Raw genomic sequence first — 16,043 nt, 5'->3', positions numbered from 1 at the left:
ACAGGATTAGTTCTTGATTACGGAAAACAGGTTTACTTTAAGCAATTACTTGATATGCCTAAGCACTGGCACATGTTAGTCAAAGTAGCCATTTTTGTAAACAAGTTTAATAAGAATTACTGAGAAACTCTTAATTATAACTCGTGCCACTAAAGCTGCTAACTTGTACTCTAACCAACCAGGTTGGGTGTTGGGGGTTTTTGAGGGTTTTTTGTTTTTGTTTTGTTTAAGGATTCATAACTTTACCATACAAAAATAAAACAAATTTGACACATGATAGGCAAGATCTCTATACAAAACTTTCAGAGAGCATTTCACTGCTAGGTTACAATCCAAGGGTGAATCAGGCAAGAATAACCAAAAGTGATTACTAATCTCATGGCTTCTCAGGTGCAAAAGTAAGAAAATGTCATGGTGTCAGGATAGCTCCCATTGCACACACCACCACAAAAGAGCTTAAATGGCAACGCTGCAAGGACTCCATCAGCCATAAAGACTGGACTTGTGTTCTGCCGTATGAAAGTGGCCCTTCCAGGTAAGCCTTCACATACAGTGGACACAAAGTGCGAGAAAACTAGCAGTGTCACTACCTTTTTGCACCTCTTCTGTTGATAAACACACCTCTAGATAAACTTCAACCTCTAGAACTGGCTAACAGTCACACTTTATGAAGTACAGTTCTATAGTGCACACTACTCAATTTCTCCATCTTTATATAATAAAAACATACTGAACCATTACGTATGCACATGCCTAAACCTTATTATCATTTGCTGTAACTTACTTTCTTCATCCATCCCTGCCTTCCTTGCCACCCTCATTCAAGTCTAAACTGTGGATTGTAAGTGTCTTGTGACAGGAGTCTTAACTTTCTAATCTCCTGTAAAACACCTAATTAATTTAATTTAATATCCAAAATTGTTAAGCACTAAATTCATGTATTAAATTGTAAATGATCAAACTCACATAAATATCTGGACATTTGGGCACACTTAAAAACTGTAGAATATTAGTCTGTAATATGGAATTGACTCTGTGATAGTTAAAAACAGCAGGAATATTTAATTATATGATTCCATATAGAACATTTGAGTGGCATGCCTTGACTTACTTCTGCTACAGATAGCTTGACCTAATTATGTAACAGCATGATCTAATTACATAAAAACCCCCACACAATTTCCCAATAATTATCTAGTTGCAACAAAAAAAAACAAAAAAAAAGGTGTCCCCATTACATATTTACTCAAGAGACTTGAGCTGCTCTGAAATACCACTTGTTCTATTTGTCTAAATTATAGACTGAGGGAAACGGATGCAATTCAAATCACTGTGTTAAATAGCTTTTGTTCCCTAACCATTACTTCCATCCACAAGAGTTATGTATTTACCTACAAATAAAAGCCAACATTCCATCCTTTATCCCCCTGCTGAGTTTTCTCCCATCCCTCCATAACTTGAGTTAATTTCCCAGGCTTTTTCGATGTATGTCACGTTATTTTAAGAAGTACAGAGTTATTGTACTGACTTGGTTTTACACAAATAAGTAAGGAAATAAAGTGTGCTTCATAGGAAGTTAATTAATTAGCAACAGCAAATCACAGAAGTTCAGATGAATTATGCACAAAAAATTGGAGTAGACAATAGCTTGCCTGGGAGATCTTCAGATAACCTTTACATTATTAAGAATATACAAAAGTTAATTTTATAGCTAATGCATTCCTTGAGGCAGCCATTAGACTTCATTAATTGAATGAGTTGAATTATAATTCCTTTATTAAAAAAGAGCGGGGCTTAAAATAGGTAACTATTTTTAAAGGCTTTTGTTTTTTGTTTTGTTTTTTTCAAGTGTGGAGGAAGTTTTGTCCTCTTTTCCACACATCAGTACTCTGCTCCAAAATATTTTTTAGAGAAAACAAGCAAGTAACTAAGAAATATGAAACATTTTGATCATCATCATCATATTCTTAAAGAGGAATAAACACTACACCACACTGTTAAGTAATGTTATCAATTTTAATTGAAAGTAAGATGAATAAAAAAGGTTCTCTGGCTTCCTCAGGGCTTAATCAAAACAAATGATTTCTTTATATAACTGATTATTAGTATTAACAGTCATATCACCACACTTATTCAGGTGATACAATATTAACAGTCCCTCAAAGTTTAGCAATTCATCAATAGTCAGTTACAGGACAGATATTCCTCATCATGTTTAAAATGAAGAATGATCATTAATAATTGTTTAAAATCTATTCCCAACTACCACTATCTTTTCTGTAATTGAGAAAGTCAGCAAGTGACCTAACTGAAGGGGGGTGGAGGGGAAGACAGGGTGTGTTTAAGAGATCCTAGGCTCAGAACACAAAGGAGTGCTTTAGTTTTCTGGGATCAGATGCAGAGTGGCAGACTCACTTTACTACTACCTCCAATATGAGTGGGAATTGTATCTGTTTCTGGTAACCGAGAGCAGTTAGGATTATGAAACATTTGTAACTCTTGACTATATTCAGGAGGTAGGGATAGGTGATCCCTATCCCCTCCCCCCAAAAAAAAGAGGTGTCTCTTCTCACCATGGTCTAAGATTGTTTCTTAATCAGAAAGATGGTAATTATGTTAAGAGATAGCCTGCAACGCTGAGACACCCTCCCAGTACCCCAATCCCCTGCCCCAGCCCTGATCCCCCTCCCGCCCTCAGAACCCCTTGGTCCCAGCCCAGAGTACCCTCCTGCACTTCAAACCCCTCATCCCCAGCCCCACCCCAGAGCCTGCACCCCCAGCCAGAGCCCCACACCCCCCTGCACCTCCACTCCCTACCTCAGCCCAGAGCCCCCTCCTGCCCTCTGAACCCCTCAGTCCCAGCCTGGAGCACCCTCCTGCATCCCAAACCCCTCATCCTCAGCCCCACCCCAGAGCCCACACCCCCAGCCAGAGCTCTCCCACACATACCCCACATCCCAGCCCGGAGACCCCTCGGACACCCTGAACTCCTCATTTCTGGCCCCACCCTAGAGCCTGCACCCCCAGCGGGAGCCTCTACCCCCTCCCGTACCCCAACCCCCAATTTCACGAGCATTCATGGGCCGCCATACAATTTTTATACTCAGATGTGGCCCTCAGGCCAAAATGTTTGCCCACCACTGGTCTAGGTACTTCTTCTTAACCTATGCACAATGTGTCTCAGGTGGCACATGACCAGAATTCATCTCCGAATTTGGTCTGCTGGTTGGATCAGTAGCTTCTCTGGCTCGGGCCGGGTACTGATGGGGACTGTGACATGAACACTGATCCATGCCCCCTGTCTAGATACTTAGACATGGAAAAGCTATCTAACTGGGGAGAGACGGGGGGCTTTTCAGTCTTGCTGAAAAAAGGCATAACAAGATCCAATGGCTGGAAGTTGAAGTTAGACAAATTCAACCTTGAAATAAGATGCAATTTCCAACCAGAGAGGGTAATTAAACATTGGAACAGTTTAACACGGATGGTGCTGGACTCACCAACACTTGGAATCTTTAAGATTTGATTAGATATCTTTCTAAAAGATACACTTTAATCTAGCTTCTGAGAGAAATTCTATAGCCTGTATGTATGGGGACGGGGGTCAGGCTGGATGGTCATGGTGGTCCCTTCTGGCCTTGAAAGCTGTGAATTCTCTTGCTCATCCCCTTCCTTTGCGGGTCATGGGGAGAACAGGATTGCCTGTTCTACTCGCAATATGCTCATAAGACTTGCAGCTCTGTATTAAGACAATGACTATAATCAAATCTCATGCTTCAGAGCTTCAGCCAGTTGCCTGCAGAAGTCAGGAAGGATTTTTTTCTGCCCAGTGCCCAATTGGCACAACATATTCATGGGGCGGGAGTCGGGGGGATGTTTCATCTTCCTCTGAAGCATCAGAAATTGTCTGCAGCCGAAGATGGGATACCAGATGGAATGGACCAGTAGGTACCTTTAAATAGGTACAAAGAATCCTCTTTCTTAAATGCCTGGCTGGCGTACTTGCTTACATACTTAATCACCAGATTTGGGGTTGAAAAGAAATTTTCTCCCAGGTCAGATTGGTAGAGACTTGGGAAAGCAGGAGGTTTGCTCTCCTTCCACAGCATTGAGGGGAGGGAGATAGGTGAGATATACCCAGATAAACTTAATCGACACCCTGCCATAACAGGGGCCTTTGGTATTAATGGTAGCTTAGTCTCCCCTTTCTCCACTCATAGTGCACAACAGTTTAGTATCCCAAGGCCTGAAATGCTTTAGTCTAATTAAAGTCATCGGGCTCAATGTAGAGATCAGGGTGAAATGTAATGGCCCATGATATACAGGTTGGACTAGATGGTCCCTTCCAACCTCAAGCTCTATGAAAGGCATATAGCAGTCTCTATTTATTTTAGGAGTCAGCAAGGAGGCTAATGTGGATCTGGGAGCAGGAATGAATGTATGTAACCTGGGATCACAGGGGAATAGAAGACTGATGACTTGAAGTTTATTGAGGAGGCAGAAGGGCCATAATATCCCCTCAACCTAATGGGAAGTCTGAGGAGCTTCTGAGCTTCGCAGATATCTACATTATGATGGAAGGAAAACCCCAGGGAACTTAAGCGCTCCAATGGAGCTCCATTAAGAGATTGGCCTTCCCTGATTACATTTAAATCCTTACAAATGCAGGGAATTTTTTTCCAGAAGGAACACAAAGAGATTTAGAATTTCTGTTCTTTTTTTACTAAAGAAATATAAGCTCGTGGTAGTTCACTTTTCATTTTTAGAAGCATTATAGTACATAGACATTTTCCTTCAGGAACATTTAAGCTCTATTTCTTTTTTACTTTATTGCAGATTTGAACAAATTTATGCAGCAATAATGCCTGGCTCCATCAGATCTCTACACCGCTCTGGGTGACAGGCTGCCACCAGAACAAATTACACAAGAACAAAAACAAAAAGATTTTTAAATGCAATGCGCTATTGGCCTTCTGCAATTTAGTCAGGTAGTCAGCATGTGCTAAAGGTGGAATATGCCAAATTGGTGAAGGAGTTTGTTTTTTAAGAAGAAAAAAAAAAAAAAAAAAAAGAGCAGCTCTGCTAAAGCAATCGTGAATAAAGGCAGCAGGGTAGTTTTCTTTCTAAAGAGCAAATCAAATTACTTAATGAATACTATTTCCTTAAGGTTATTTTGATATTACATCGACAATCTTCTTTCAAAAATGCCCGAAAAATAACCATTGTTCATAACATTTGCTATTTTCTGTACAAGTGTTCAAAAACAGTGGTGCACACTTCAGCCAATTTATGCTGTTTTAAGTTCCAATAGAAACATTCTAAGTCTTGTAGTACTTTCCAGATGCATTTGTTGAACATGACCTGAGCCAGTGAGGAAACATGATTAAAATACTAGCTATGGGAATATCAAAAGCAGGGAAATCTGAACTCCCATGTGGAAACCCTGCAGCCAATGAGAAGTAAATTTGTAAACTGAATGGGTTACAAGTATTTCACCTTGTAAAATTATTTACTATTGTTTCCACTTAATTGAATAATTGTGAGAAGTCATCCACCTTTAGAGTAAGGAGAACTTGATTTTAATACTATTAATTATAAACTTACAAGACTTGCTAACATCTCCAAAAAAAAAAGTTCAACAACTTTTTCTCCCCTCTATTTTTTTACAGTCAGTTTAGTATTTGGAAGAGCCAGATGAACACCTCTACAGTAGAAGTTCCGTTTATACACAGAACTGGTACTACAAAGGCAACAGCAGTGTAAGCTTCCTCATCACCACCTATTTGTCTCACCTTGACCTAAAGACACCACCTCTCTATGGTAAATTTAAATACTTTCAAAAGAAACCCAGTGACAAACAAACAAAATGCCAAGAGATCATATTTCTAAAACTCAATTCAAACTTTGAAACATTATGAATCAACTTACCATGTTGTTTCTGCTTTGGATTGTACATTTTCCACCAGCGAAATATAATAAATCCATCTTGGATTCTAAATTGGATAAATTACATAAATAGGAATTTAAGAACACGGATAGATCTTTTATGTACAGCAGCTTGAAAAACTGCCTTAAACATTGTAGAAAGATTCCCTTCTTAAATCTGTATGAACAGCATTACAATAATAGATCCAAATAACTAACGCCCAATCTTTATGTTATGCAGATGCACTAATGTAACAAAAAAAAGCCTCACTTTCAGAATCCCTCATTTGTTTCCCTCTTAATGCTTTGGACCTCTGGCTGAAAGAATCACCAAACAACGTCTGCTCTACATTTCATGTAATTATTAAAATTTATGAAAAAAATGAAGTGTAAGCTGCTTGGCTAAAATAGATCTTTGAAATATTTTAATAGAACTTGGATTTTAAGAGTTTTACTTTTTACAGTTTTATAAAAAACTTAAATAAGAGGGCAATGAAGTGAAAGACATTAGGGAATAGAATTTTCCCTTATATTCTGAAAAGCATTCTCTTAATACAGTCAATAATTTTTACTAGATTTATATCTGATACTGGAACTTTTCAATTTACAGCAACAACAGCTGAGAAAGGGTCAATGGGGTTATACAATTGTAAGAGGGAACCAATTTGGCCCCATATCTACTAACAAGAATCAGTTTCCTGTTAAAGATCTGCTATTTCTTAATGCAGTCTTACCAACAGGGAAGAAAAATATATTTTAAAGAACCATAAGAGTAAATTGACAAACAAGTACCTGATTGACATGTCTTCTGTAATGTAATAGATTTCACGAACCATGACTTTTCCGGACAGGACAGAGAATGAAAAGGAACCTATTTTAAAAGAAAGATTTCATGTAAGGCTTTTGTCTGTGGGTTTAATTTCTTTTTCTGAATGGGAACAACTGATTCTTGAAACAGTTTTACTTGCAATTCTGGGTGCCTGGGTTTTTGCCCTTATAGACCACTTTCAGAGAGAGTAGAGGACTCAGAACTTTCTGAAATATCAAGCATCTTTAGGGTGTCTCAAGCTGGGCAACTAAAAATCACTAGTTACTTTTAAAAATGTAGGCCTATATAACTAAGTTTGAGGAAAGTGATGGGATGACTATTTTGAACATGTAAGATATGTATCAATATCACTGGTTACTACAGATTGTATATAGTTCAGTTAACTTTGTCTCATCTTCCAATTATTTAAGATTCACCATAAAATACACACAATTTTCTGGTGGTAGTAAACCTAACAGCCTTCAGGCCTAGGCCTTCAAATCTAGCAATCTCATCTGGAGCTTTGAACATTTGGGGACAGAGGAGTTAACAAGTAAGTAGACACATCAGCATGGCTCAATTTCCTTTGCAACAAGGCAGGGTGGTGATGGGCCATATATTCTCCCCAATCCTTTTTAACCTTACTTAGAAACAAGAAGTTATGCAAAGTAGAAATAAAAAAACCATACTTGTTTTAAAATGACATCAACAAACCAATCAGCGCTAGTCCAGAAATGGGACTAGTGGGATCCAATATCCATGAGGTTATTGATTGCGAAAGTTAATAAAGAACACCACGTATTTTGGGTAGCTATCTCCAGTTGCTTTTCCTTAATACAAATTTCATTGCATATAGTTTTTTTTTTTTAAATACAGCATATATATCAAATACTTCATCCAACAAGTGTTGAAGTCATTACAGTTCATAATAAGTGTTGGATTTGAACATGGTTTGGAATTTTTGGATCTCAGATTCCGTAAAGGATCAGTAGATTAATACAATTTTTCTATCTTCTATTTTCATTGTATACATGATCAGTAGCTGTAGAACAAGTCCAAGATTAAAAAGACAAGTTATTCTGAGTAGCACAGAGAGGGAGGCCTGGGAGATTGGAGAGGAGAGAGAAAATTAAAAGGACAATCAGAGTCAGGTTGTGGGATACAACTTTTCATGACTCAGCATCATATATATTTTTGTAATGTAGGCGAGCACCCAAGTGATTTGTACTGACCTGGTTTATTCCATAAAAATGTTTTTAAATTTAAAAAATAAAGGAGAGTTAATGGGTTTTGACAAAGCTCCTTACCAGTATGAATTCTAAATATTACTGTCCCAATAAGAATTAATTGGATGAGCTAGTCCGCCAGTTTATTAGTAATACAATACACCACCATACACAAAGTACGAGCTTGAGATTTCAGTCCACTCCTTTGCTCTGGATTTGCAGTAGCTAGCTGCACTGCAGAGACAGTGCACTCAGCCCAAAGGGTGGGAGAAGGGGAAAAAAAAATCCTCATGTCAGTCAGCAACCATTTATCTGATTGATTCACAAGGAGCACTGATGGGCTCCAGAGTGAGCCCAAGCCAGTTTTCTTCAGTTGGAAAAATGGGCATTATGATGTATGGCTTTTGAAAGAGAGGGGAAAGATAACAGTGAAAGTTAACATGTGATTTCTTTAACAAACGAAAGTATGGTACCTTTGGGTTTTACAATTTTTGTAATCAACCTGAATTGACCATAAAACCATAAGGAATTTCAAAACAGGAATTTACTGGGATTAGTTTTTTTAATCTACATTAAGAATCATCCTGGAGTTATATGTCAAATACTTTTTTGTTGAAAAAATACTTTGTTTGTTGAAATCAACTATTCTGGTTATTTTGAAAATTACTTTAGTAAACAGAAACTCTTAAGATGTACCCTGTAGTTTTTAATAAGTCATGTTAGGATAAACGACAAAATATTATCAAAGATAATTATTAGATTCACATGTAGCCATATTACAGTAACCACAACTTACCAATATGGATGTAGCCATGTTTATATAATCTGTTCAGAACCAATGTTAAAATAAGTCCAACATTTCGGGAATTATAATAAGTTAGATAGATAATCCATCCACAAGACAAGATTGTAGCTGTTGAAAAGATTAACATATTAAAATTACACTTGTGTGACCCGATAAAAGCATTGTATACCAAAATACAAAGCCCAGTAACAATGCCCCCTCTTCTCTATTTCCCCCTCCCAATTAAAAAAAACCCACGCAAAAAGATGTTGTTTGTAATTAACATGGGCTTTTAACACTGGGGGAGGGAAGGTATAGGTTCTCCATTGCCCTTCTCTCTTCACTCCCACTATCACACAAAAAGTATTTCCCACAACCCAAACAAAACATTATAGATTTGATGGTCCTCTGACTATGTGCAGCCATATCCACAACTAAATGGGAACTAAAATGAGAAAACAAATCCTAGCCAAGCTATAATCGCCCCTGATTCAGCACATCATCTCGATGATTTCCAGCCTTTACATCTTAGCCCAGCAATTTGTCACATAGTAGTACTTCATGCTAATACAATACCTCTCATTTTTATCAGCAGTGTGAAATTGGAATTTGATGGAAAAAATCATGGGAATTTCAATCCAATTAGAAATATGCCAATCAAAATAAATTTAGGTCTTCTAGTCCCAAAAGTAGTTTTTACATTAGTTGATTAAAATCAAGTAACCTATTTCTAACCAAAATGGTTCACAAAGTTTCCAGAAAGGTCTATCTGAAGGGAACAATCCCAGGCTGGCATGGGATGGACTAGTTTTAACTGGCATTGTACTCATCTCTAATTGATTTATTTTATAGTTTTAAATAATTGTTGTCTGACTTCAAAAGAATATTTCAAGTTTCTTTCACTCCAACCACACACACACACACACACACACACACAAAACACAAGATCTGGGCACTTAAAGTTAACAAGTTATTTAAAAAGCAGTGCTTAACAGACATCTTTGAAAATTACTGACAACTCTTTAGGTGGAATAAATCTTTAGATGGAATATATCTTTAGATACATTTGTTTATAAATACTAATTGCATTTATATTGGCTATGACGCCTTTTCTGATTCAGTTGTTGTGAAATTTTATGTTTACGAACAATGGTCCAGAACCTTGCAAAAATTTATGCAAATCAATAGGCGTACTCACAGTGCATAAATACATACTTAAACCTCTGCAAGAGAGACTTGGCACCTATTTCCCTTAGGATTAGGCCACACCCCTCTCCTCCAATCAGGTAGGCATTCTCAGGGGTCACCTACCAGACTGGGTTCTGCAGATGAGATGGGTGGGGTAATGCCTAGTCTGATGATCCAACTGGAAGTGCAGGGGGAAGGAAGGGGAAGCATGAAATAGGCACCGAGTATCAGGACTGAGGTGGCTGTGCACACACTCATTGGCAGATTTTTAGGTGGAGATGTAGGCACCATCGGATTTTAGGCACCTGCAGGGTTAGGCAGTAGCTGAACAGGGGTTTGAAAATGTGAATTTTGGGCTTTCTGCATCTAGTCAGTGTTTTAAATAGGCAAATTTGGGAAGCTTTTTTAAATCCTTTGTTGAAATTACTTTAATCTGTAAGTGTTTTCCCCTTTACCCGCCAAGTTCAGTTCTTACCATCAAAAAGATAGACCCACCCCCCCAACATTAAGGAATATAAAAATGAAAAAACACTGAAGATAACCTAAGAATCATTTGTACCAAGTTCCAGGGGTGTTAGAACAATTTTTATAGTGGGGGTACTGAGAGCCATTGAAGCAAACTGTAAACCCTGTATATAAAGGAAACCATTTCAAGACAGGGGGTGCAGTAGCACCCCCAGCACTCCTACTTCCAGTACCTATACCAAGTTCACAGAAACATTATAAAGTTGAATTCCATGGTTCATGAATAAATGGGAGTCAATTGCAATTTGCATAAAAATCCTTTATAAAATGGGGATTAATTGCTAATTTACATAAACGAGACACATAACCAGTGAACTGCCAATTGCAACTGTCCTCAAATGCTGAAACTATTAAAATGTAGTTCCAAGCAACCTGCTATGTTAAGAATTTTAAAAATTGCATACTACAAAACAAATACTGGTTGTAAACCAGTTTGAGGCCTTAAATCTTTCACTTAAAGTGTAAAATATTAATATGTAGTGCAAGTTTTGTAGTACATTAGTGACTATGCAGCTTTGCAATTTCTACCTTATTAGTTGCAATCAACAGGAAAGTTTTACTGTCTGTCCCAAGGGGCCTTCTGGAAATGGGGAGGAAAATTTAGCAGAAAGTATTCAGCTCTATAATTCATTCTTTATTACAATCCACCAGAACCAACATTTGGCAATTTTAGTATTTGGTTGATGATACTTTAAAAAAAAAAAAAAAAAAAACTGCAGCTCTTCCTTAGTATGAATTTTTATCTTCATCCACTGACCAAGACAGTTAGGGGCATGAGTGGGTTTGAGCTGTGTCAATTGCATGCAATACTTTTATGTTTTATTTTATGTACCCAGATCTCACAATAATGGGCAAAAAATACATTTTAAAATTAAATACAAAAGTAAACAAAAAAGCCAACTTTTTGTTTAGAGTTATTGCAAAGAACTGCTTGCTTTGTATTTACCTTCCAACACTAGTAATAATTTCCTCAGAAAATTTAGTGGAATAAAGTTCCAACAAAAAAATTGAAAAACATACCCACGTACCAGCTGTAATATATTTATTCCCACAAGAGTGTCATTAATATTTGTACATTTCACCTCACAACACCTGGAGATAGTCTCTCAGGGCTGGTCCACACTGGGGCGGGGGATCGATATAGGAAATGCAACTTCAGCTACGAGAATAGCGTAGCTGAAGTCGACGTTTCCTATATCGAACTAAAAGTACTTACTTCGGGTCCACGTGGCGCAGGCAGGCTCCCCCGTCGACAGCGCTTCCTCCTTTCGGCGAGCAGGAGTTCCGCAGTCGACGGGGGAGCGCTTCTGGGATCGATCTATCGCGTCCAGATGAGACGCGATAAACCGATCCCAGAAGATCGATCTCTACCCGCCGAATTATGAGCTAAATATGAGTCAACTAATGCTAAATATGAGTCAACAGTGTGATGCTGTTGCAAAAAAAGCAAACGTGATTCTGGGATGTATTAACAGGTGTGTTGTGAGCAAGACACGAGAAGTCATTCTTCCGCTCTACTCTGCTCTGGTTAGGCCTCAGCTGGAGTATTGTGTCCAGTTCTGGGCACCGCATTTCAAGAAAGATGTGGAGAAATTGGAAAGGGTCCAGAGAAGAGCAACAAGAATGATTAAAGGTCTTGAGAACATGACCTATGAAGCAAGGCTGAAAGAATTGGGTTTGTTTAGTTTGGAAAAGAGAAGACTGAGAGGGGACATGATAGCAGTTTTCAGGTATCTAAAAGGGTGTCATAAGGAGGAGGGAGAAAACTTGTTCACCTTAGCCTCTGAGGATAGAACAAGAAGCAATGGGCTTAAACTGCAGCAAGGGAGGTCTAGGTTGGACATTAGGAAAAAGTTCCTAACTGTCAGGGTGGTTAAACACTGGAATAAATTGCCTAGGGAGGTTGTGGAATCTCCATCTCTGGAGATATTTAAGAGTAGGTTAGATAAATGTCTATCAGGGATGGTCTAGACAGTATTTGGTCCTGCCATGCGGGCAGGGGACTGGACTCGATGACCTCTCGAGGTCCCTTCCAGTCCTAGAATCTATGAATCTATGAATCTATGAATTAGGAGGGTAGTGTGGACCAGCCCTCAGAGACCAGTTTATTTGTTACCAGATAAGAGTTAAAATACACAGAATCACTCAATCATCTCCACTAGGATTTACTTCCAACACACCAAACCCATGTGAATAACTCTCTAATTTCCTTTTCCAATTTAATAAATCTTCATATAGTTTATTATGGGATTGGCCTCGTCGTTGGTGTGAGACCTAAAGAGCGAGTGACCTGGGGTCAGGGACTGGTCCTTCGGGATCAGAAATAACCTGAATATTTTGCTGTGATTCGTGGTGCAGTTGGCCATCTACCATAGAGATATCCTCACCTGGATGGCAAGACAGACTGGAGTATCCAAGGGGATCATCTGTGACTCTGTGTTAAAGCTGTTCAAGTGCCTACAGAGTTTGCACTTGGTTGGTGAAATCTAAGTTTAGAACTCACAACCAATTAGGGGTTTGTGCCCTGGTTTTTAATAGTCTGTCCTGAGGTTGGTTCTCATGCTCTTGCATCACCCTTATACTGTGTAACACGCTGTAATGCTCCCATTATGGTTTGGTGTGATGTAGAGGCTTTACTGTCACTCACTTGAGTAACCTGCATTACACAACTATGGCTTCCCCATTTCAGAACAATGTTACTGCCCTACACTTGTGCCACATACCTAGTATATGTGCGCTATCTCCTGTGACAGACACATAAGTGCATCCTGCACTATACACTTATTGCAACACAGACCACTACTACTTTCAAATCTTTTAGAAAACTTAGTCATTCCTCCACATAACAGGAAAAAATGAAATATATTGTTATGGTACTGCATTCTTGTGTGTGTGGATATATATATAAAACATAAATCAAATAGCTGTTTTAAACTCTCTGGTAGTAGAAGGTGCTTTGCTACTGGAGAGGCCTTCTTCCAGATAAAAGATATAAAATTGTGCCCCCAACTTCTTGTTGTCAGTGAAGTTCCCACAGAGGCTTTTTTTTGGTGGGAGGGGGGAAAACAGGAGTAGAGTTAACCTTAGTGATCAGGCCCAATTCCCTGAGGTTTTAAATTGAAAGCAATTATTTGTTTCCTTCTTAAATTGTGTAGTAGTGTTGCTGGGTGCTATTAAAAAGCTGCATGGTGAATGAAGGGGCTTCTATCTGCAAATATTTTGGGATCTTTCTGCGTAACAGATGCTATATAAGCATCCAATTATCTAGAAAAGTATGTTTAATGGATTCACAAAAATGTTTAACAAAACCAGAATATATTCAACTTACCAACTAATAGCCAAACAACATTGGAGTCGTGTTCTGTCAAAAAATGTTCCAACTGTGTGATACTTGGGACAAAACTGTCATTTTTTCTTTGTTCCATTGCTAGATTGCTGTTGTATCAGTGTCTAAAGGGCTGAAAGAGAAAGATTCCAAACTGAATAATATAGCACAGCAAAACTATCAAAAAGTTCCCACACAAAACTATGTTAAAGAACTCATAATGGTTTAGCTCTCACATAAGGCAGAAGATAAGAGTTCACATTCATACCCTATCCCAGGGGTTCTCAAACTTCATTGCACCCTGACCCCCTTCTGACAACAAAAGTTACTACACGACCCCAGGAGGGGGGACGGAAGCCTGAGCCCACCTGAGCCCAGCTGCCCCGGGTGGAGGGGCCAAAGCACGAGCGCCACTGTTCCGGGGGCGGGGGGCAAAGCCAAAGCTTCAGCCCCAAATGGGGGGGCCTGTGACCTGAGCCCCGCCACTAAGGGATGAAGTCCTCGGGACTCAGGCTTCAGCTTTGGCCCCAGGCAATGGGTCTCAGGCTTCAGCCCCGAACGGTGGGACTTGGTCTTGGGCTTTGGCCCCTGGCCCCAGCAAGTCTAACGCCAGCCCTGGCAACCCCATTAAAATGGGGTCACAGCTGACTTTGGGGTCCCAACCCACAATTTGAGAACCACTGCTCTACCCCATACAAGGCAGGCCAACCTTGTACAAGATTTGTAAAGTTGACTCTAATATTAGAGTTCCCCATATACCTACTTTCTGAGGATTGGGAGGATAACTGTCCAAGATTATTTAAAAAACTTTAGCATCAGAGCACCAAAATATTTTCCCTTTAACTTCATCATGATTCCTAGCTATCCTTTCAGCCACTCTGGTGCCTGCTGAGAAGCCACTACTGAGTAATACAAAGTGCTTCTTCCTGCTACAATGAGTATACTTCCTCAGCACACTCCACCTCTGCCAAAATGGAAATGAACCAAGTCATGAATTGTGTTCTCCCCCACAGGGTAGCAAGACTGAGGACCCATCTAGTAACTAACAAGCTTATAACAGCACAAGTCACACCACAAAACATGTTATCCTTCCACAATGTAAAGGCAACTAATATATACTAAATTAGTTAACCCACAACAAGGAAAGCATTACAAGCAAATGTGGATAAAAGAGAGTGTACCTTTCACATTAACACACAGGAAATTCACTTCTACAAAGTGTTGCTTTCAGAGCAGATTTAAGTGACAGACAGTATGTTTCACAGGGATTACTGTACTCTCCAGGAGAATTAAAAAGATCGATCAGTTTTCAGCACTGTGCCTCAAGGCACCAACTAAGGCATATAATAGCTCAGAAACATATTGCATGACTTTTCTTTAAATTTCTTAAGTTCATAATGCCAAACAGAAATACAGAGTTCGACTTCCAAAAAGACAGGTGCATCGAAGTGTATGTGCACCAATTAAGTGCATATCTGACCATTTGCACACCCATTCAGTGATTACTTTTCCATATTAGGCGTACAACTGAACACCGAGTGTTTTTTAAAAAAAATTCAAGCCTGTAATTCATATTTTTTTTCCAGGGAAGTTATGCCTGGCAGCCATTAAAAGAAGACTAGTTCTTCCTTCTCTTTTTTTCCTTCCTTTCTAAAAGGTAATACGATAGAAGATGGCTTCATGCCTTTCCCTTCTCAGTCCCTCAGGCCAGCCCAGAAATTAGAGTCCTAGACTGGGACCCTGTCTGAAGAACCCAGCATGGTTTTCAGTCGCCAGGTGAGTGCACAGTTACATGTATGCACAATTGCCCAACTTTGCTAGTTTACATCAAGCTCCAAATGAGCAAGCATGTGAAGATTCAGGCACCTGGAATCAGGATCTGTATGCACACAAGCAGATATGCTCAGCTACCTGAGGGCTGAAAGATCTTTTCCAGAGATTTTTCCCTTCCCAAGTCTTATCAACCCAAACATGCACAAAACAGCCTGGAAAGCTGGCCTAGAAAGCATCCATTGAGAGGCACCAGCTCTTCATAGCCATCAAGCTTTGTATGCATCACCACCAAGTTACCACCAAGCACTAATGTGACAGGAAGTTTACAACTCTTCCAAAACTAGACCTCTCACTACACAGAGGCCTGATCATGGCTGCACCCTTAATGCACAGGTGCAGAGAGGAAAAAGATAACGTTATCTGAAATTTGTGCTCCCAGCAAGCTTCTCATCTAGGAAGTTGGTTGGATGGTTGCCACAGAGGCTGCCT

General features: G+C 39.2%; 1 protein-coding gene across 1 annotated transcript in view; it reads right to left on the bottom strand.

The window, feature by feature from the left end:
• The window catches only part of KIAA1109 (KIAA1109 ortholog), a 242,236-nt gene that overhangs the window by 199,690 nt on the left and 26,503 nt on the right, over nt 1-16,043 (bottom strand). Inside the window, exons 2-5 of the mRNA XM_029910631.1 lie at nt 13,785-13,914; nt 8,756-8,872; nt 6,718-6,796; nt 5,929-5,993 (exon numbers count right to left, since the gene is read on the bottom strand). Of these exons, the coding sequence (XP_029766491.1) occupies nt 5,929-5,993; nt 6,718-6,796; nt 8,756-8,872; nt 13,785-13,881 (358 nt within the window). The 5' untranslated portion in view covers nt 13,882-13,914. The remainder of the gene's footprint in view (nt 1-5,928; nt 5,994-6,717; nt 6,797-8,755; nt 8,873-13,784; nt 13,915-16,043) is intronic.

Source organism: Terrapene carolina, unplaced genomic scaffold, assembly GCF_002925995.2.
Source record: "Terrapene carolina triunguis isolate 2854851 unplaced genomic scaffold, T_m_triunguis-2.0 Scaffold66, whole genome shotgun sequence".
NCBI classification, from domain to species: Eukaryota; Metazoa; Chordata; order Testudines; family Emydidae; genus Terrapene; species Terrapene triunguis.
This window is presented reverse-complemented; position numbering and strand designations above follow the sequence as displayed.